The sequence below is a fragment of the Ursus americanus genome, chromosome 25 (assembly GCF_024610735.1).
Source record: "Ursus americanus isolate L20-20 chromosome 25, mUrsAme1.1.p, whole genome shotgun sequence".
Classification (NCBI taxonomy): domain Eukaryota; kingdom Metazoa; phylum Chordata; class Mammalia; order Carnivora; family Ursidae; genus Ursus; species Ursus americanus.
In genome coordinates, this window is record NC_142151.1 from 41210295 (window position 1) to 41233144 (window position 22850).

The 22850-nt window shown below is 45.1% G+C and overlaps 1 protein-coding gene across 1 annotated transcript; it reads left to right on the plus strand.

Moving 5' to 3' along the window:
- The first annotated feature begins 1913 nt into the window (after positions 1–1913).
- TMBIM6 (transmembrane BAX inhibitor motif containing 6) lies at positions 1914–18483 on the plus strand. The gene is made up of 10 exons (XM_045801106.2): positions 1914–2026; positions 11135–11222; positions 11615–11723; positions 14151–14271; positions 15481–15529; positions 15636–15733; positions 15938–16017; positions 16323–16423; positions 17055–17130; positions 18351–18483. Exons 2-10 carry the CDS (start codon positions 11167–11169, stop codon positions 18372–18374), a joined length of 714 nt encoding a protein of 237 aa, XP_045657062.1. The 5' UTR covers positions 1914–2026; positions 11135–11166; the 3' UTR covers positions 18375–18483.
- Positions 18484–22850: the final 4367 nt, after the last annotated feature.

Consider the following 22850-nt stretch of genomic DNA (forward strand, 5'->3'; position numbering starts at 1 on the left):
AGAAAGAGCCCACACGCAGAGGAACTCAGGCCTCCAAGCTAAGAGCTAACACCTAATTGTCAGCCATACGAGTGAGCTACTTTGGAAGTAATTCCTCCAGCCCCAGTCAAGCCTTTGGATGACTACAGCCCCTGCTGACATCTGACTGCAACTTCATGAGAGACCCCGAGCCAGAGGGAATGAATAATCTGTCACCAGTGAATGAGTAACCTATATCGGTCAATACCATACAGACAAAGCCCTTAGTTACTTACTCTTCTAGGTGGAGAATTCAACATTAGCATGACAAAAGGTTTCTTGTGCCTTAACTATGGCATGGAATAGAGGGGCTGCACTAGTACAAAGGTAAAAACCTCTGCAGCAACTTGTGTGGGTTGATGACCAGGAAGCAGACAGGCCCCATTCCCAAGCACTCTAGCCCAAGAAATGTGGCAGACATTAAGGTGGGGTGGCGAGAGAAACCCCAAGGAAGACAATAATACATTTTCACCCACTCTGATGGAATGAGGTTCAGAGTAAATATTACGTTGTACTGTAGAAAGTAAAATTATATTTATTGCATACCTGAGTTTGGGTACCGAGAATCATACCCTGCACATTTGTATTCTTTACTGAAAGGATATCCTCTAGAAGGATGATTTAGAGGGCTCTCCACTCATCCAATTCTTAATCTACATTTCTTCCCCTACTGGGCCAGAACCTTTTCTGTCAGGGGCTGTTTCCTCATCTATAAAATGAGAGGCAGCGGTGAATCTATATTCTGTGCAGCCTAAAAATATATACAATTGTGGGGCTGTATTTAAGAAATAGAATATGAAATTATATAATTGTCAATATTTACTTAGAATGAGAAAAAGAAATCATTGCCTATTTTAAAATGCTGACAAAACGAAAAACATCACACAATCCGGAAAAAAAACGAAACAAAACCCAAAAAACATTTTTAACTACCTGGCAACCACTATAAGCTCTTTTTTTCTACATTTTTTGTCTGCATACTCTGCCTCTTCATATGTCGATTTTGTACTATTTTTAAAGCTATTAGACAAATTAGAAAAAAGTAATTTAAAACATTGACAGTGTATGTATATGTATACATATATATATTTTTAAATTAATTAATTAATTTATTTTTTCCTATCTGCTTCACAACTCTTTACTGTAAGTTCTCGCACTGGTGGTGCTTCTTGCACGGGACAAGCTCTTGGGGAGCTCCAGCCCTTTGATCTCCCTTGGTTTAGTTTCTTCCGGGGCTGCCTGGGCAGCTCTGCCAGGTCGCCGCCCTCGTTACCTCTCTCATCCACCCCACTCCACAGGCCAAAGTGACTATGAACTTGTCGCCTATCTCCACCAAGCAGGCAAGGTGATCCTGGAAGCACGCCAGCCCCGCATGCGGCCCCAGGACTACCACTTGGGCTAGAGGGTGTCGGTGCTTCCGATACAGGACTGGGCTCGCATTCCTGGACAACTCGCTAAGCCTTCAGAAGTGCCCTGAAACCTAAGCCCCACTAGATTCAAGGTAGATTGGCCCCGTGAGAGCCCTTTTTACGTGTTATCTGAACCTCTTTCCCCCTTTAACATTCCACGAGAAGCCTAAAACCAGAATCCAGGGTGTTTGCTGCGCTATCCCATCACGCGTCGCGGGGGTTCCGTTACAGGCCATGTATCTTGGGTGGGGCCTGTTCCTCTTCACTATCTCCACTAGGGGCGGTTTTAGACCGCCGTCCTACCTAACTGTGGGGGAAGAGGCGGAGACCTTTTGGTACGACGCCGGTTGGAGGCCAGAGTCTTGATCGACAAGAGCATTCGCGAATGGCTCCGAAGTAAGCGGCCGTTGTTTACGCACGTAAAGCCAATGGGAAGGTAGAGGTGCGGCCAGGGGCCAATGAGGACTGGCCTTAAGCGGAACGCAGGGGCGGAGCTTCCCCCGAGGGGCCGACTCCCGGGTAAAGAGTCTGGAGCAGACCCTGGGAGGGTCAGAAGCACATCCGGTGCGGGAAGAGCTGTGTAGGCTCCTGGGAGGCGGGTAAGAGCGTACGTCTGAAACAGGGACTGTGTGAGCCGGGAGTGAGAAATGGAGAGGGAATTGGCAGTTTTTGTCAGGGCAAGAGTGGGAATAGTCTCGGTTTTCGAACAGACTGCATCCTCGGGGAGTGGGGCCCTGCTCCGCGACTGGACTCGGAAAAGCTGCGCGGGGAGGGGAGAAGCTCGGGAACTAGTACCGCGCATGCGCAACCGTACAGGAGTGGGGGAGGGGCTGGGGTGCATCGGCTGGGTTTTGAGGGGCGTCAAGGCTCGCGTTCTGGGCGCCAGTGCTAGCGAAGGGTCCTTGTTAAGTCTCCCTTCCTTCCTTCCTCCCACTCTGCATTCTTTCTCTTCCCCCACCCCCGCCAAGAGTAGGCGCAGGGGCCCTTTGCCCCAGCCTCGACTACTTGAATTCAGGCCACGTCCCCCACCCCTTCCTTCCGAGGCTAGTGAAAGCGAAACCTCACGGGTTTGTGGTCACCCAGCTTCACCCGACTGATTGTTTCTCTGCTGTGGGCCCTCTGGCTGGGCCCCTCCTGGGTGAGCAGCGAGGGCCAGGACTCGACAAAGGGCCTGGTCAGGCAGGCTGCCCTGTCACGGCCAGGCGGGTGATGTCACACTCCTCTGTGACACGCGAAGCTCTTTAGTTACTTGGAAGCCGAAAGCAGAGGCGGGAGGTGAGAAGATCCTTCCTGGCTTTCCAGCCCCGCCCTGGTCTGATTGGTTACCTTTGGACAGGTGAGGTGGCCTTAGCTTTGCTCGGTCCTGAGCCTTGTGGGCGACTTTCTCAAAGTCCGCGCAGGAAAGGCGTCGTTGGGCGGTTGTTTTTTCTTGGGCCTACTTGCTGGAGCTGTGGTAGTAAGTAGGCTTTGGTATTTTTGTATACTTATTAAGTGTGGAGTTGTTCCTCAGTTCCAGCCCAGACTGCCTTGCCTACCCCATCAGCCTTTCCCTGACCGAACAACAACAACAGATCCCGCTCTGAACTTGAGACTGTTCTAGCAATAGTTTGCTTGTGAATGTGTAACTCAGTAGAAGAGCTGACTGTGCCTGAAACACAAAGATTTTAAGGTTAAAAGTTAATGGCAAATAGACTTTTCTAGTTATTTATTGATACTTAGTTTTAGTTTATCTTTTGGTTGACTGTGTAGTGTAAGAATTCAGTTCAAGAATGATTATTCACGTTGCGTAACCAAGTTCTTATGGCTTCTGCAAATACACTTATTTCTGTGATTATTAGGTTTACTCTCTTTGGTGGTTTATTTCTCTTGTCTAATATTTTTTGTTCTGGCTTCAAGAATATGTTGATACTTAGATTTTCTACCATTTTCCTCTAATAGGGACAGAGTGGTTAAATCCTTGAGAAGCACTCTCTGTAATTTATATTCAGAGTTTCCTTCTTCCATTATTCGTCTTGTGGAAACATGGCTTAGTAAACCCTCTTTCTTCCTGTGTCTATCTTCCCCACTATTGATGTGACTGAAGTCTTACTCTCCTAAGAATAGGAAAGGTAAAATTAATCCAGATATTTAGTCAGCATTTCAGTTGTTTCCTTGTTAAGAATATAGTTCATGCTTATCGTAGAAGTGCTGAAAATACAGAGAAGTGTAGTAGGAATCATCATGTATTAATATTTTTAAAACTTCTTTTGGCCTTTGGCTTGAACTGCCTTAATGAAAACTTGCTTTTCTACTGTAGGGTCTAATAGTAGGAAGAGCACCAGGCATTAGAGGTCATAAGGCCCCTAATCTGGTTCTGGCTGTACTGTTTAACTTTGTGGTGTTGGTCAAATCAATACAAAATGTGCGTTTAGCATTTTACAATATTTCACACAGCTTTTCTTTCTTCCTCTTTTTTTTAATTGAAGTATAGTTGACACACAATGTTCTATTACTTCAGTGCACAACATAGTGATGATTGAACAAGTCTATACGTTATGCCGTGCTCGCCACAAGTGTAGCTGTCATCTCACCATATAGCACTATTACACTATCACTGACTACATTCCCCTGTGCTGTACTTTTTACCTATGTCCCATACATTTTTTTTTTTTAAACTGGCATTCAGTAAGCTTGGTAGAGCAGGTGTTACTTAATCATCCTTATCTGTAAGATAAGGAAGCCTAGATGACCTTAGGTAAAATGACTTTCCCAAAGTTATGTGGTAGAAAACGGCAGGATTTGTGACTCCAAAGCCAGTACTCCTGCCACTATTAACGCTGCCTTTTTGAACTTTCTTTTTAAAGGGAGACTAATCATTTTTGCCCTTTCTTTATGGATTGGTGTAAAGATCAAAGGAGATAATGCATATACAAACACTTTAAAAGTTGTAAAGATTTATATAAATGTAGTCGTATTATAGAAGGTACTACTGCTGGCCTCAAGTTTCACTTTATTTCATAAACTACCCAAGGGTGTTAATCTCCTTTGGGAAAATACTGAATATTCTCTTGATATTCTGTCTGCTAAATTTTCCTTTGCCACTTTGACTTGACTGTAGAAGCTGTTAGGAGTGTCTTCCACTTTACCCTGATTTGTTCCCCCAGAGTTTTTTGGGTTTTTTTTGTTTGTTTGTTTTAATTTTTTTTTTTTAGAGAGATCGAGAGTGCGCACACACAGAGAGAGAAGCAGACTCCCAGCTGAGCAGGGAGCCCGACATAGGGCTCAATCCCAGGACCCTGGGATCATGTCCTGAGCTGAAGGCAGACACTTAACCAACTGGGCCGCCCAGGCGCTCCCCCCCACCCCCGGAGGTTCTAACCAAGCTTCTTGAAGTAGCTTTTGTATTAAACACATTTTTGTTTTCCAAAGACGGTCTTCAAACCAAGGAGGGAAAGGAAAGATTAAAGATTGGCTTTTAGGGCCACTTGAGTTACTCCTCAGGGTAGGTTCGCCTTTGACCCAGCTGGGGAGTGTTGATTTGAGGTTGCAACAGTCCTGATTAGATAATGGGATCTGCATTTACTCTGGGGACTCCTGGTTGTGCTTAAATATGGGGGGATAAAAGCTGAATCAGATGCAAACTCTGCTCTCAAGGTGCTTATAGCCAAATGTGTGAGTTCCGACACAATTAACTGGAATCCAAAATACTTGAAAAGGGCTTCAAGGGTGAGAATTGAGTGGTGTGTTCTTTGTCCTCATCCATGCCTGCTCTCATCTGGGCTTAATATGTTGTTATTGGAGAGGGATTACTGGTTTACACTGGAAAATGAGTATGTATTTAGGACATTGGGGCGTCTTTATGATTCAGTCTGTCAAACACTTGTGGTTACAGAGAGAGATTGAGTAGTGTCAGAGTTCAATGCAAAAAATAATTTATTGAAGGCAGTAGACATTCCATCTCCAGTTACTGTCTTGGTTCTGAGGCAGCACTCTAGAGAGACAGGATCCAGTGTTAGCTAGCTAATCTAGCTAGCCAGGAATTAGGGCCCAAGTTAAGGGAGGGGCTGGGGACATCTAGGGTTCAAATCTAGAACCACCAGAGCCTAGGCCTGTCAAAGCAGTTCTTTGGACTTCCTGAAACCAAACTGACCTACCTTCTAGGGGTGACAAGGAAAGCATCAAGCTAATGACCATTTACTTCATCAAATTCTCTACCACATCGGATTATCACTTAGTGGTTATTAGGCTGTCTCAAAACGCCTGGTGGCCCTGTGGGACAGGAGGTACAGTGTAAATGTGCCCGAGGAGAGGTATGCCATTTAAACAAAAGTAATTTTAGCCAGTAATAAGATTTATCAAATTCCTTTAAATTCCAGTTTATAATTTTCTTAGACTCTTCCTCTCCACCCAATTTAATTTTATTCATTTGGGTAAATATTAAGTCTTCAGGATATAGTTAGCTGTGAGTTAATGGTTGAATGATATTTAAAAAATTAATTTATAAGGCATATGTAAATTAGACCTGCAATAAATGTTTTATAAAACTAGGGGGAAATAATGCACTGAGGACATGAGAGTAATGAGTACACTGGTAACAACATAGGGAGCCAGTCTTAGGTATGAAGCGCTATTCCTTTTTTTTTTTTTTTTTTTTTTTTTTTAAAGAGAGAGCACGCGTGCGTGAGAGGGTAGGTGGGGGAAGAGAGGCAGAGGGAGAGAATCTTAAGCAGGTTCCACACCTGGCACAGAGCCTCACTCAGGCAGGGCTCAATCCCATGACCCCGAGATCATGACCTGAGGGGAAATCAAGAGTCCGATGCTTAACTGGCTGAGCCACCCAGGCACCCCTGTATGAAGCACTATTCTAAGCACTTTATTTGTATTATCTCACATAATCCTAGAACCTATGAAGTAGAGGTTACTATATATTACTATATACACATGAGGAAACTAAAGCACAGTGAGGTTCAAGTGCCAGAAGCTTGCTGTGTGTTACACAGCTAAGGAAATATCAGTTAGTATTCAAGTGCAGCAAAACAAGCTCTTAACAACTATTCTAGATACCTGGTTTTACAGAGTCTGAAAGCTATTCAGTAGGAAGAACTACTGAAAAAATACAGTTCTGCTGCCCTGCCTCCAGCTTTTTAACCTCATGGGGTTTTTCTTCTCTTAAGTATCAGTTGGTTCCTTCTGGATATGTGGGAAGGGGACTCAGAATGGTTGAATTACAACAGGAATGAGAAACCATATAATTCACAAACTAAATGTTTAATTAAATGTGTGAATAATGTTTCCTTGACTTGCTGTGTTTTTAAAAAATATTTATTTTAAGCAAGCTCCACACCCAATGTGGGGCTTGAACTCACAACCCTGAAATCAAGATTTGGATGCTCTACTGACTGAACCACACAAGTTCCCCTGACTTGCTGGTTTTGTTCTTAAATTGTGTACATTAAGGCAGCCTTCTGCCCAATAGTCAGCAGGCTTTTGTCTTTCGAAGGCAAGGATTTTTTTTTTTTAATTTGTAGTTGTTTCTGTTTTGCGTAACTTTTGGCCACTTGGCCGTGTTTCATGTGGATTGTATTTAATAGGTATTAAATTAAGATTGTAGAGAATTTTTGTTGTTGTGTTATTCTCAAGGCTTGGCCCTGGATAATAATTATTCATTTTAGGACAAGGGTAAGGAAGATACCTAGAACAAAACAAGAGATTTAACAAGACCTAAGGCATTGTATTCTAAATAAATAATCTCACCTCCCTGTTTTACATTTGAGTGTAGAACTTGGGGGGCGGTGGGAGAGAGGATGCAATTTCTAGGTTTTTGTGTGAGTTGGTGTCTAGGGTGAAGCAGGATCAGTGCTAGTATGGATTTCATAATGGGCTGATGTGCGTTAGGGGAACTACTGTATTGAATAATTTTTGAGCAGCTTGTATACTTTTTTCCTTTATTGTGGTAAAATATACATAGTATAAAACTTGTCATTTTAATTTTTTAAGATTTTATTTGCTAGAGAGCGAGAGAGCACAAGCAGGGGGAGTGGCAGGGGGGGCAGTGAGTGAGCACTTGGCAGAAGCGGGGAGCAGCAGGCAGAGGGAGAGGCAGGCTCCCTGATCATGACCTGAGCCGGAGGCAGACACTTAAGAAGGCAGACACTTAACCACTGAGCCACTCAGGCATCCCCTTAATGTCCTTTTTTTAAAACAAATATTTTCATTTAACTGTGGGGCCCCTTTGAAACGTTAACGGAGTTACTTGGTTCATAGAACACTTCGAGCTCTGTTAGGAGCTAAACTGTTCCCTGGGACAGACCTAGAGCAAACTATCTTACTTCCTTGATTCTAAGACCTAACTTTTTCCATCTCATGTTTTAACAGTACTGAAATAAATTATGTCCTATACATATCATGTCATTTATTTAAATGTATACTTCATTGTATTTTTTCCTTACAAAGCTATTATTAAAATTGCTGTGTGCCTTGGGACGCCTGGGTGGCTCAGTCGGTTAAGCATCTGACTCTTTTTTTTTTTTTTTTAAGATTTAATTATTTATTTATTTGACAGAGAGACAGCCAGTGAGAGAGGGAACACAAGCAGGGGGAGTGGGAGAGGAAGAAGCAGGCTCATAGCGGAGGAGCCTGATGTGGGGCTCTATCCCAGGACTCTGGGATCACGCCCTGAGCCGAAGGCAGACGCTTAACCTTAACCGCTGTGCCACCCAGGCGCCCCAAGCATCTGACTCTTGATTTTGGCTCAAGTCAAGATCTCAGGGCCCTGGGATCAATCCCTGCATCAGGCTCCATACTTAGCTTGGAGCCTGCCTAAGATTCTCTCGCCCTCTCCCACCCCTCGCGTGTGTGTGTGTGTGTGTGTGTGTGTGTGTAAGTGTGTAAGTGCACGCTCTCACAGAAAAGCTGTGTGCGTTTGTATCTGGAAAATTTGGTACTTACATATTTCACTTAAATTTTAGAATAAGTACTGGTGTTAGAAAATTGGTTTTATTTATTTTTTTACTACTTTTAAACCACAAGGCACTACTTAAATCATGGAGAAATTCCTGATATTCCCTCCCTGTCCTCACAACTTTCGATAGTTTTGGTTTCTCCATTGGCAGTTGTAAGAGGCAATCAGTACCCCCTGGGAAATGTGAAAGAGCATATTGGGAAAGAGGAGTTTCTGCCATTATCCCCTCCCACTGTTTCCACTCAGTGGGGTCTGGTTACAGGGCGTTGCCCCTTTCTAACAATCCCCTGGGTATTTGAGGATTTACACTTCGAGGCCCATTCACCACCACCCCCCTTCCTTCTTTTAACTCTTGAAATTGGAAGCAAGAGGTACTTCAGTGTTGTTGTTGTGAATACTGAGAAACTTGGCTCTGAAGGTTGCTTCAGAACTGTTGCAACTTCTATCTAGGGATGTCATTAAGGGTGTTAATGGAAGCCTTAAACAAAGACACTTACCAGGTGCTGGATTCTGCCGTCCTATAAGTGTGCTCTCCAGAGGATGTGAGTTCATCATGGTTGTGAAAGGCTGTGGTCCGTCCTGCAACAGCCTGCAATAGTTGCACCATCTAGATCAAGAGGGCCCAGAGCCCCGGGACTTAGAGGTGTGAGCAGCAGCTCTACTAGGTTCTGCAGCTTCTCACTGTATCCATCCTTAAGAACAGAACTAACCAAAAAATCGAGGTGAGTAGGATATTGGTGAGAAAGGAAAAAGGAGATGGAGAGCACAAGCTAGCCATTGTAATTGTTGCATTTGTGCGAGAGCCAGCCTCAGGAAGCTAACGGTAGTGATGCCTGTGAACTAGAAGAATGGCAGCTTTCCGCTGGCCCCCGACTTCTCAGGAGTCAGTTTGGGATTGTAACTTTTATTACCCAGATTAATTTTGCTGAGTATTGGGCTAGGTGCTCATTAGAATAGGTGTGACTAGTTGGCTTGTCTTTCAAACTACTTAGCTTTGTGTTTTAATACCACCCCATTCCCGTTTCCGGACATTTTGAAATGAATAGGCGTTATGGGTCTAATAAGAATCTGGATGATTGTGGAAGATTGATATTTAGGAAAGATAAAAGTTCGTGATTAGGTTTTTTTTGTTGTTTTTTTTGTTTTTTTTTTTTTAGCTCTGTAAATTGAATGTATTTGTTTAGGATTGTATGTGAAATAGAGGAGGGAACAAAATTTAAGAGCTGAACTTGATGGTATTGATGGCATGTAACCTGGGTGCAGTTCGATAAAAAATGTCCTTTCTATGACATAATTGGGACAGTTGGCAAGATCTGAATAAGGTCTGTAGATCAGATAATAGTATTGTGTCAGTGTTAATTTCCTGGTTTTGATTATTGTTTTCAGATGTACACGCAAGTATTTAGGGGTGCCTTCATGGTTGGGGAAAAAATATTTTTGTGCCTTCATTGTTGGGGAAAAACTACTTCAAAGTCTCTATATACTGCTATATAGAGAGGGGATAAAGCAGATACGGTGAAACAGTAACAGGTAGGAAATTTGGGTAAAGGGTTTATAGGAATTCTTTGTACTATTCCATCTCTTCTGTAGGAAAGTTTCTGAAATTATGTAAGAAAATCCTTTCTACACAAATTCCTTTTTCATGGAGGAACTTTTCTCTTTTTAAAATTATAAATCCCTTTCAGTTCAGTTTTAACATGCATTGGATGGAAAGTTTCTACATGCATATATTTAAAATTCAAGACCTGGGGTGCCTGAGTGGCTTGGGTGGCTCAGTCGGTTAAGCATCTGCCTTTGGCTCAGGTCATGATCCCAAGGTACTGGGATTGAGCCCCATGTCAGGCTCCTTGCTCGGCGGGGGGCCTGCTTCTCCCTCTCCGTCTGCTGCTCCCCCTACTTGTTCTCTCTCTCTCTGTCAAATAAATAAATAAATAAAATCTTTGAAAAAATTAAAGTTCAAAACCTAGTACCAGGCCCAGCTCCCTCCTTCCTCCCTACCTCCCTCTTTGAGGTTGTGTGCCTTTGCTGAGAGAATTCTGTAGCATCTTGATACAGTGACATAAAATTGCTTTATTTTGCATGGGTGCTGAAGTGTTCCAGTTTTTTTTTTTTTTTTTAAGATTTTATTTATTTAGTTGACAGAGAGACAGCCAGCGAGAGAGGGAACACAAGCAGGGGGAGTGGGAGAGGAAGAAGCAGGCTCATAGCCAAAGAGCCTGATGTGGGGCTCGATCCCATAATGCCGGGATCACACCCTGAGCCGAAGGCAGACGCTTAACCGCTGTGCCACCCAGGCGCCCCTGAAGTGTTCCAGTCTTGATACGGGCTCAGGTCATGCTCTCAGGGTGGAGGCCCAGTGTGGAGCCTGCTTAAGATTCTCTCTCTCCCTAAATATCACTTTATGTTCCAGTGACTGGGTCCCTTTAACTAATTGCTAACTGGTAATTTCTCAAAGAAAGAAACTATCTATTAAAGGGACAAATTGCCTTCTGAAAGGATGGAAATCCAATGCTAGTAACAAAATAGTTTAGGAAGAAGATGGCTTCATTTCCTCTGTGTCCTTTAAAGTGGTTGAGTGTGATTGCAAATATATCCTAGAAGGAAATGCATAAAAATGAAAATATCTGTGCCAGGACAGTGGGATTTTAGATAACTTTCATTTTTCCAAACTTGTATGTTGCTATTTTTCATGAGAAAGTTGTTTGTTATTTTGTATGTTCTTATATCTGTAAAATAACCTTTCTTCTTTTTATCCTTGATTCCACAGAGCGGAGGCTGTGTCCCACAGACTCTGGCATCATGAACATATTTGATCGGAAGATCAACTTTGATGCACTCTTAAAATTTTCCCACATGTAAGTTTTTTGATCTTGACTGTAGTTTCTTATTGCATTTCCTTTTCATATCATTTTCATTTTCCTAGTTTATTAACTTTTGTGTGTATTAACTAGCATATTAACTTTGCTAGGATCCAGAGGACGTGATAAAAGCACCCATATTCTACAGGCTGCCCCGTAGTCACTGAAAAACCATTTAGTTGTTCTAGTTTGGGTACTGATTGTTCATAATTTGGGACCTTTGGCTCCTCCCCAGCATTTAAGATTCTCAGTTCATCTATTTTCAAAACATTCTTTTTTTTATTAATTATAATTTTACATATTCCCTGGGAAGAAGAAAGGGAAATGAGTATTAGCTTGAAAATGAAATTGGTCCTAAAATAATGGCTCTTACTAACATTCTTTCCCAGAACCCCCTCGACACAGCAGCACCTGAAGAAGGTCTATGCCAGTTTTGCCCTCTGTATGTTCGTGGCGGCCGCGGGGGCCTATGTCCACGTGGTCACTCATTTCCTTCAGGTAAGAGCACTTTCTCCTAGTTGATGGGGCACAGATCGCAGTGGGAAGAAACCAGCTCAGCAGGGTGGTGCAAGCCTGTACCCCTCCTTAATCCTTTTCCGTAGTTTGCAGTCTGCACTCAGCCAGACCCAGCTGGTAACTAAGGACATGCAGAGCCATTTAAATTTTCTGGCAGCTGTGTCCTCTCTAGGTACTGAAAACAGAATGTCTTAACCTGGACACTGAACGGTGTGTAGGTGACACGTGAGGCCCCGGCCCGCTGAGTTGTGGCATGGCGTGTGCGCTGGGGTTTGCACAGTAGCCTTTTTATCTTTTCCTCACTTCTTCCTCTTTTTTGCTTGTTCTTAGATATAGAACACTGATTATTAGGAGAGGCAGGGTTGAGACCTTCAAGGATTTGACCTGTTTTATTCGCTGATGTACTTATAGCTGCAGGGTTGCGTGAAAACCTTCAGCAGCTCACTTTCCTATGTTGAAAGAGACCTTGAGTTTGGCCAGTAGGAATAAAAGGGACAGTTGACGAATAATCAAAAAGTTTGAAGTTCTCACTAACCAAGACGTGGCCTTTCCAAGTGTCCTTTTTAGCGTAAGTTCAGGGAGGGTGTCTGTGTTGGCATTTGCAACTACTGAGAACTGTCCCTATGCTCAGGCATCTCCTGGCAGAGCTTGTGTGAAAAATTACTCTAGCTACTCAGAGGATAAGACTTCCGATCCCTGGAGTTTAGACTAATACATGCTCCACCTTCTAGCCATTTTGGTTTCTGGTTGTCGGTGGGTTTTTTTTTGTTTTGTTTTTGTTTTAAGCAGTGTAATAAATGCAGTTATCCTCATTATTCGTGGATTCTATATTTATGAATTTACCTACTTGCTAAAATGTATTTGTAACCCTAAAATCAGTACTCACGGTGCTTTTGCAGACATTCGCAATCCTAAGCAGAACGGCAAAAACTTTGAGCTGCACACGGCGCCGTTCCCAGCTGAGGTTGAATAAGGCGCCCCACTGACCTGCTTCAAGCTCTTGTACTGTAAACGAGGGTCTTTTTCATGGTCTGTGTAGTGCTACATTTTTTGCATTTTTGTGATTTTGGTGGTGATGTCAGTGTTTAAAATGGACCCCAGGCATAGTGCTCGAGTGCTGTCTAGCGTTCCTGAGTGCAAAAAAAAAAAAAAAAAAAGTACACTAAGACTGTGGTGTGTCTTATGGAGAAAATATGTCTCTTAGGTAAGCCTTGTTCAGGCTTGAGTTTAAGTGCTGTTGGCCATGAGTTCAGGTTAATGAACCAACAATACATATCAAATAAAGTATCCTTAAACATAAACATACATAAAACATGTTTTGCAGTTGAAGAAAATGTAACCAGATGTGCGTGAGAGTCTCACCCTTTATTTTTCTCAGGAGAAGTTGTTCAGCATTCATTCATTCATTATTCACAGTGACTTTATAGAGGATAACTATGAAAAAAATGAGTATCAGCTATGCCTTTAAATAAAGGAAGGAACTTCAGTGCCTACATACCTCCTTAGTGATTTTCTTTTCTTTCTAATTGCCTATAGCTTTTCCCACTTGCTTTTTTTTTTTTTTAAGAATATTTTTCTTCTTACAAAACTAATGCATGTTCATTGTAGAGAATTTGGAAAACAGACTAGTGATGAGAAAGAAAACACCCAGACATAACTTAACATTTTGGTTCTTACTCTGTCTCAGTCCATATAGGCTGCTCTAACAGAAAACCATAGACTGAGTAGCTTAAACAGCAAATGTTTCTCGCAGTTTGGGAGGCTGGAGGTCCAGGCTCATGGCAGTAGCGGATATTCTATGTGGTGAGAGCCTGCTTCCTGTGTAAATGACCGTCTTCTCACGGTCTTCACATGACAGAAGGGGCAGGGGAGCTCCCTGGGATCTCTGTTGTAAGGGCACTAATGAAGGCTCCACTCTCATGACCTAATCACCTTCCCAAGACACCCACCCGACCTCGAAATATCAGCACGTTGGCGGTTAAAATTTAAACATGAATTTGGGGGGAGCATAAACATTCAGTCTGTAGCACCCTTTTTTCTCTGTATGGGTATATATATTTGTATGTGTGTTTCAGAGTGATCAAAAAGGGGTCATTTCTCCTTGTCCTACAGATTGGAACGTGCTTCAAGCACTTGTCACTTTGACTCATCTTTTTCTTGGGCAAGACTCAGTTTGACTTGGGTAGTTGTGGCTGATGGACTGCCTGGGTCAGAAGAGCTTTTCCATCCACCGTGGTCCTAGCCCTGTCCGGCACGGCTTCTAGTTTCTTCTTAGCTCTCTCTGCCTTTCCACTACCGCCAGGTTAGAAGGAAATATTAGGAAGTTCAGATGAATATTTGACCCCAGTAAGGTCTGCAGAATAAATTTGGTATTTTCAAGTATTTCATTATTGATTCTGGATCTGACAGGCTGGCCTGCTGTCTGCCTTGGGCTCTCTGGGGTTGATGATTTGGCTGATGACAATACCTCATAGCCATGAAACTGAGCAGAAACGACTGGGACTTCTTGCTGGATTTGCTTTCCTTACAGGTATGTTAGGAATTGGGCTAATTTGGGGTGGGAGGGGGTACTGTATCTAGCATCTCTTTAGACTAAGGCCCCGATTTGTATGTATTCTGATTCACCCCAACTGGCACGCTGTACTATTCAGTCTTGTGTTCGGGTGTATTTGGCCCCGTATTGCTCTCTGACTTCGTAGAGGTGCATCTTGCTTTCCCATCCAGAGGAGTAGCTCGTTAGGACTAGTGACTGTGACTTCTGCTTTTGTATCCAAAAATAAGCCTTTGTGTGCTTGAATGAATGAGGTTCAAGAGCTTAGGTAGCATAACTAGGCCTAAAACTCCAACTTAGTTGGGCTCACACTGGCAACTCGCACTCCTGTGACCATTTATTCTGAACTTTGCGGACAGTTCATTGGAGCCATACATGGAGATCCACCCAACAGAGCACTTTGCTGATTCTCAAGAAAAGACTTGAAAGCACAGCTCTTCTAGAATTATCATTAGGGGAAACAGGACTCAAGCTACATAGTAAAAATACTTGCAAAGCAGCATTTGACTTAGTCTGACTCATTTTGAGTGTGTCTAATCTACATAGTGTTGAAGTAGAAAGGAAGGGATTTAGAGATTAAGATTTTTAAAATAGGGAAAGCTGGTTTTTGAAGACATTAAGGGGTGGAATTACCAGAAGGAGAGAGAGTAGCAAGAGCAGAGGAAACGTTGGGGCCGGAACAGGGTGCCACTGCACCCTTCTCTTGGCAAGTGTCCACCTGCAGAACCGGTCTGGCCTTTTCTACAAAGGGAGGCAGCCCTGCGTGACTGCAGGTTGCTGGCCACAAGGCACTGGTTTGCTCTTGATCCTCGTATTCCAATTCCTGATCTGGCCCACATTACAGTCTCACATCACTCCTCTTCGGAGTATTGCAGCCTTACCACTTTGCTCAAAAATGTTTGACATGCTTGCTTCCTTTTTCCTAATGTGTTTTCATCCTGGGCCATCCGTGATTTTCAGCTAAGAGAGCAGTTTTGTAGCTCTATCTGTAAATAAATAACTCAGTCAAGTATATATTCTCTGGAAAACAAGGTGGATAGAGGAGAGAGAGATTTAATTATTTTAGTACTCATGTTTTGGTTTTTTAGGACCATGGGCATGCCTGTGTTTTTGATGGTCAGCTTTTGGACGAGGGTCCTCTTCAGGAGTTGATGGTAATACTGTGTTCTGGGGCTTTTTGTTTTCTAGGAGTTGGCCTGGGCCCGGCTCTGGAGCTGTGCATTGCCATCAACCCCAGGTAACTATTTTAGTAGCATCTTAGGCCTTTTTTCATTGCAAATATGCCTCCTAAATATAGGTTTGCAGACCTGTAGCCCTCAGTCTAATGGTTTTTCCTCTGACAGCATTCTTCCCACCGCCTTCATGGGCACAGCCATGATCTTCACCTGCTTCACCCTGAGTGCCCTCTATGCCAGGCGCCGGAGCTACCTCTTTCTGGGAGGTAGGTGTGGGGTGGAAAACCGAGAGTCTCCACTTAACCAGAGTTCGCACTGTGACTCTCCCCTACCCTCCAGCTTCTTGTGACTGTTGGGTTGAAATTGAAAGCCTTAATTTTGGGGGTGGGGGTAAGTAAGGAATGGCTTTAATGGGGTTGTCTTACTTTGCTTTGGCTTTTCTCAGGATGGCTTTTTGTCATCTCTTACAGGTGTCTTGATGTCAGCCATGAGCCTGATGCTCTTGTCTTCCCTGGGGAACCTTTTCTTTGGATCCATTTGGCTTTTCCAGGTGAGACTTTGCATATAACTTTCTGGCAGCCATTTGCCTTGCACTCCTTGTACTTGCTTTATCCTAAAGCAAAGTAGACTAAGAATCCTCCAGAACGTTCACTTTCGTTGGGCAGTGCAGAGTTGTGCATAGGGAAGTAATGTGGTCTTTACCATATAGGCTTCCGTTCCTAAGAACGTTCATGTCAGCAGGGTCAGCATTTGTTGTGCTTTCAAATAGCCAAGAGCCAAAAAGAGGCACAGCTGGTTTTTTCCCCTCTGTGGTGTTTCCCACATGGTAACCTCATGTCATTCTTCTCCTGTTAGGCAAACCTTTATGTGGGGCTGGTGGTCATGTGTGGCTTTGTCCTTTTTGATACTCAACTCATTATTGAAAAGGCTGAAAATGGAGATAAGGATTATATCTGGTGAGTGGAAACTGATCTTTATCGCCTCCCTTTCTGTGGCCGTCGGCGGGGTAAGAGTGGACCAGGTGGCGCCGGCTGAACTTCATGGCCAGCCTTGGGGCGCGTGTATGGTAGGAGGCCCATGGTTTTGGAACTGTGCACCAAGTAGCATAGTCTCCCTCAGTTCCTGAAAGACGTCAGCGCTTTTAAAATTGAACTAATAATTTGCATTTAATTATCCTTACTTTTAATAGTGGTTATCTCTAGGCATAGGAGAAGGAAAGGGATCTTTCCTCTTTTACTCTTTATTTTTATATTCTTTAAACCTTTAATAATGAAAAGAAGATACACATTCTTTTTAATATATAACTTTTTTAAAAATCTCAGGGTCTCCTTAACTAGTTACTGGTGGTCCGGGGTTCAGATGCAGGCCCCTGCAGAGTCTGAAGCTCAGTTTTTCTTTTCCCTGTGCTGCGTGGCTTCGTTGATTTGAAAAGGATCTCAGACATCAGAGTTTTACTTAGTTGGTGGTGGAGTGTGTGCGAAGCTCACTCATGGGGTGGGTGTGGGGCTTTTGTGGTCTGCCCTTCTGTGGGCTGTGGCTAAAGGAAGGTGGGACATGCCAGTCGGTAATCTGGTTCTTCTGTTTCAGGCACTGCGTTGACCTCTTCTTAGATTTCATTACTCTCTTCAGAAAACTCATGATGATCCTGGCTATGAATGAGAAGGTTAGTCCGCCTGCTCCCTGAGGGTGAGAGAATGGCACCTGAACTTCGCGTCTGTGTAGACTTCAGATTTGAAAACTGACACAGTGTGTAGGTCCAGGTTAACTGTAAGGCAGGCCGACGAGTAAGAGGTAAACCAGAAGTCTTTTAGCCCATGGAGAAAAAGGAACAAGTTAAAACAAAAAAACAAGAGGCGCCTGGCTGGCTCAGTTGGTGGACCATGTGACTTCTAATCTCAGGGTTGTAAATTCAAGCCCCATGTTGGATGTAGAGATTAGTTAAAAATTTAAAAATCTTAAAAAAAAAACCCACCAAAAACAAATCCCTGAGATTAGTATCAAAAGAGAAAGGGGCTTAAGTGGCAGCAAGAAACAGTCTACTACATGAAGAATTTAAAGGTTGTGAAGATAGTTATGACTCAGGGAAAGATATTCTAGAGGATTTGTTTAATATTGGCTTTTATAAGTATGTGTCAGGAGTAGACTGGTTTTACCCGTTTGTTAGTCTTGTTTCCAGAGAAGCATTCTGTATGTGGTTAGTGAGTGTCACACGTAGTCTACTCCAGCGGTAGGGGAGCAAATGAAACCTTGAGGGCTTTTTACAGACCTTCTTAGGGAACAAGAGACAGTATGGTGGTGGCGGAAGCCAGGGAGGAGGTGGGATTGGTGGCTCTCGGTCTTCCTGTGCCGCGACTAGACGAAGCTCCAAGCAGTTTTCAGCCAAAGCCTCAGCTTGCGTCTGTTTCATACACGGGGCTTCCATGTAGGATGGAATGAAGAATTCACTGGGCTGGATTATTTCTGGGTGTTGGTTTGTGCCTGGGTGTTGTGCTGCTCAGGCTAATGGAAAGTCGGTCTTGGCCCCTTGTGTAGTTACTGTAGGGTGGACTGCCAGTCTAGAGTCTCCGTGGGTTGGGATTTGAGCTGTGGCGGTTATGAGTAAGCAGGAGTGGTCAGGCAGCCCAGCTGGGTACTCTTGGGGTGGAGTGGGAGCAACCGCTTAACCTAAATTCTCGTCAGGTCTGTCAGCAACTTGAGGGACCATCAGTGGAGGATCGTCACGATTCAGTTCCTACCGCACCAAGGGAGTACTTCTCCTTCCTTTTTATCGTCCTTTTCCCTTCCAGCCCCTAACCAAAGGCAGCCAGGTATTGGCTCACTCAACAGTTTTAGCTTGAATGTCAGATGCCAAAAATTAAGTGGGCACTTTTTCTCCATTTCTAGGACAAGAAGAAAGAGAAGAAGTGAAATGACCATGCAGCCTTTCCCATTTTGACCTCCTCTCCCTCCACCCCTCATTTCCTCTTCGCACACATTGCAGGTGGTGTGTTCTGTGATAATGAAAAGCATCAGAAAAGCTTTTGTACTTTGTGGTTTTCTCTATTTTGAATTTTTTGATCAAAAAACTGATTAGCAGAATATAGTTTGGAGTTTGGCTTCGTATTCCTGGGGTTCTTCCCCACTCCCTTTTCTGTCCAGCCCATCCCTAGCCTCTTCCTCTGCTCAGGCAGCCAGCCGGTCGCCGTGCGGAGGAGTGGGACCCGCAGCAGAGCAAACTCCAGAAGTCCGCCGCCTCCCCGCGCTTCGCCAGGGGCACGTGAACTGTTCGGTAGAGCCACTCGGCTCTCCCCTCCCATTGTGTGGTGTGTGCACAGTTCCTTTGGGACCAGGCAGGGTGTTTTCCGCCGGAGAGGAGTTTGGTGTCCGTGTTCCTCAGGCTCGTTACATCTGCGCTGCTCGCAGCCCCTACCGAGAAAACGAAGAGCCTCTTCCGGTGGATGCTTTGCTTCCTCTGAGCTGCCCAAGCCGCCGCTGGTCTGGCAAACACACCTTCCTGTCTTGCTGTCCCAAAAGGAATGTGGATTGACGTGTTCCCTTTCCCTGTCCCCGGTCTGACGCTTGGGGAATCTGCCGGTTTTCCATCCATGGTGGGGTGGGAGGATTTCCCCACAAAGGAAGGACTGATTCTTGTCAGGTGTTTATGAAAAGGCTGGTTATGTATGGCAAGATACACAGAGAATTCCCATACTTCCTCTGTCTTTATTTTAATGTTTTATCACCTTATTTGCAGAGTGGTCTCTCCAACCTGGCTTTGATTGAAGATCCCAGGAGAGGAAGGATGGGGAAGGGGAGTGATTGAGCCAGGGGTAATAGTAAACTAATCCTGCCTGACAAACCTAGATGAGGACCTGCTCGGGGTGGGGTGGGGAGTGGGGAGAGAAACGCTGCTAACCGAATGCTTCTTTGTTGAGATCCGCAGAACTGGGTTGTGATGACTTGGGAGGCAGCATTGCTAACAGTCCAGTGCATTTCTGTCTCCTCCCGCCTGGACGGTAGTGTCAGGCCACAGGTGTGCAGCGGTAGGTGAACGTTCATTTTACAGATGCACTTTAGTTTTTGGTCTGTTCACCTGTTCCCAGAAATCTGTAGCCTTCCAGCCGGGGACCAGGTGACCAAACCTGCAAGATATCTGATTCCCTGCAGCTTGGTGGTTGTGAGTGTGGGAAGCCAATACTAATGGGGGTCACCGGCGCTTTCCCAGGGAGCTGCCAGTCTGCTGGCACAGAAGGGCAGGCGACCTAGAGACAGTTGTGGCTCTGGCTGTTCACAGGGCTTCAGTGGCGGGGGGACTGAGCCCTCCAAAGCTCATTGCCAGTAGGATACCATTTTTGGCTCTCCCTGTTCATAAGCAGCACAGTTTGACCCATGGCGGCTGGTTCATGGTGCACCATGTCACTGTGCTGTCCCGTGAAGAGGTTTGTTCCCAGGGTGTGTGTATTCCTGGAGTGGCGTGCTGCCCGGAATGGCTTGCTTCTGCAGAGGGTGCTGCCCTCTGACCTAGCTGCCGCCTCCAGCCTCTGGCTTGAGAACTTTAATAAAGGGACTTCCTTCCCATTAAACACCCAATAGCACTCTCCGTAAATTTGTTGATTCTCTGGAAGGCCTGAGAATCTGAGTTACATCTCTTGAAGCCAATCTCCACCTCTTGTGCTTTTTTGCTTGGGATAAAGGAGTTTTTCTTTAGAAACAGTGCCAAGAATTATAAGATCTAAAAAACGACTTTTAAAGAAAATGCCTAACAGGTTTTTAATACAGTAATCACTGTAATTATCACTTTCTTTTCTAGTTCCTTGGTTTTCAGCTCAGGCTGCATTCTCTAACTCATACTGTGAAGACAAAGGTGTTTTTGATTCAGAAATATATGAAATCTACATAGTCTTAATTTGTAAAAAATAAAGACAATTCCTTAACCTTTCCTGGTGTAAGTGTGTGTTAAATTCAGGGCCACAGCTGAACACGGGCTCGGGTACTATCTGACTCGCCTTGTAAGTGGGGCCTGGGAGTGGAACAGGATTGAGTTTCTGATCTAGACTTAGACTGGTGACCAGAAAGAAACAGGGACCCCCAGGGGGCCTTCCGCTCTAGCCCCAGCTTGCCACAAATGTTGGGAGTTTCCTCTGTGCGGTAGAGAGCCTGGGCCTTTGCCCGTCCTCCCCCGCCGCAGCCTAGTTAGGCCCTTTGTGGTAGCAGCACGTGCCGTCGGTTCCAGTGGATAGCCAAGCTTTGGGATTTTGGATGCGCGATGGAAAAGGCATCGTAATCTACTTATTCTGCCAGTCTTTTTGGTCCCCTGCTGTGGCCAGGCTCTGTTCTAGGTGATAGGAATCACCAGTGAAATACACAAAAATTCTCGTCTGAATTCAGAGTTTTTGAGATATAAACCGGTTTACATTAGAATCAGGTTATTCCATTTTGGCATGCTTGCCCTCTAGTTGCCATGTTCATTGTAGACACACAGCTTCCTCAGGATTTGACTGTTACCTGACTGGTTCAGGTTACTCCCAGCTGACCCCTTGGATTCCACATACCCCCATCCCAGCTAATACTAGCCACACTCCACAACTTGGAAAGTGTACCTTAAGCCCTCTTCTCAACCTTCTTTCTCTTGCTGACTTTGAAAAAGGCCAGTCTCAGAGACTCTAAAGCCCCTCTGTTTGGGAGATGTTGCCCTCATCCGCCAGGCACTGCAAGGTGCTTTCTGTGTTCCGTACTCCCGGGGGCCTAAGAAGAAGGTGCTTTCTCTACTACATATGATCGGTAACTTCCCGGGTCATGCCAGCAGGTGGCGGCAAATCTGCGTCCAAACAACCCTGGCACGCTGTCTCCAGAGCTATTCGTTGTTGCTCTGTGTAGGTGACGTTTCATGGTGTTCATGCCTCCCGGCTGGTGTCATCCTTTTCATCCTGGCTGGGGCTCCAGCTGGCTGGAGTGGAGAAAATGTGAGGTGGTTTGAGCAGTCTTCCCCGTCCCTAATCTTACTAACTAGGAGAGTGAGCTCCCTTTTCCTCCTACCCCAGCGAGCCCACCAAATACAAATTAAACAGACGAGATTAACGCGCAGCAGCCCGGTCCGTGCCTAGCAGACCTGCAGGCCTGAAGTCCAGTGAAGAAGGCACTGGGCAGGAGGCGGGGGGGCAGAAGTGGAAGGACTTCTGCACTGGGAAGAGACAGTCTGTCCTGCCTAAGCAGGTGAGCAGATGGGGGCATCCACTAGGCATCAGATGATGTTCTCCATGTCGGGGGGTAAAGGCGGATAAGGCAATGACTGCTTTTTAGTCCTTCACAGCCGAGCGGCGCAGGACAGCTGCGTGGAGATGCTAGGTACTTACACCGATGGAGGCACAAGTGGCCACGAGACAACAGCGGAGACAGCCCTGCCTGGCGGTTCAGCGAAAAGTGTTTCGGAGAAGGTGCCTGGATGGCTCAGTCGGTGAAGCGTCTGCCTTCGGCTCAGGTCATGATCCCAGGACCGTGGGATCGAGCCCCACATCAGGCTCCGTGCTCCGCAGGGAGTCTGCTGCTCTCTCTATCTCTCTGTCTCTCCCAAATAAATAAAATCTTAAAAAAAAAAAATTTAAAAAAAGGTGTTTTGGAGATGACACCTGAGAAAGCAATCTCCAAGACTGAGTTAAAGTGAGACAGGCAAAGAGGTGAAGATAGATGCCGGAGCAACAAAATCCTTAGGTTCTGTTGGGTTTTAAAGTTTAAGGAGACTGGGAGGACGTGGGAGGGAGGGGGAAACGGGGAAGCAGTAACAGGACTGGCTTTTTTTTTTTTTTTTAAGATTTTATATATTCATTTGAGAGAGAGAGAGAGCGCAAGCAGGGGGAGTGGCAGAGGGAGAAGCAGACTCCGCGGGCCTGGAGATCACGACCTGAGCTGGAGGCAGGCGCTCAGCCATGTGAGAGACCCAGGCGCCCGAGGCCGGCTCCTTCGCGCTTAGGAACTGGCTTTGTCCTGAGGGCAACAGTGTCGGTGTCAGGACTTGAGCAAGGGAGGGGTCAGACAAGCATTTTTACATCTCAGGTGACTGGACGATGGGCGGGGTGGGGTGCCCTTGAAAGGTAAAGACGCTCCACCCAGATTGGTCCTTCCCATCTCCCACTTAAAACAAGCAGAGCTCCCTGGGCGCCGAGCGGTCTGCGGGGGAGGTGTGGAGGGTGAACCTGGAGCGGAGCGCGACGGCAGAGCGCGAACCAGTCAAGGTGGCTGGTATAACCCAGGGACGCGGGGCTCACCTGCAGACGCACCTCCTGGCTGGAGATGCGATCCTTTGAACATCAATACGAATTACAAGTGCGATGGATTGAAACCAGATGTTTTAAATCTATAGGATGACATTTTAAAAATATCTTGTTGGTCACCTTTGAAGGATGCTAGTAC

What these genes read in the sequence shown, in the direction of transcription:
- TMBIM6 (XM_045801106.2), top strand. Translation starts at nt 11,167, where the DNA reads ATGAACATATTTGATCGGAAGATCAACTTTGATGCACTCTTAAAATTT. An exon ending in GATCCATTTGGCTTTTCCAG is followed by an intron (nt 16,018 to 16,322) that starts GTGAGACTTTGC and finishes TTCTCCTGTTAG; the next exon opens with GCAAACCTTTATGTGGGGCT. An exon ending in GGAGATAAGGATTATATCTG is followed by an intron (nt 16,424 to 17,054) that starts GTGAGTGGAAAC and finishes CTTCTGTTTCAG; the next exon opens with GCACTGCGTTGACCTCTTCT.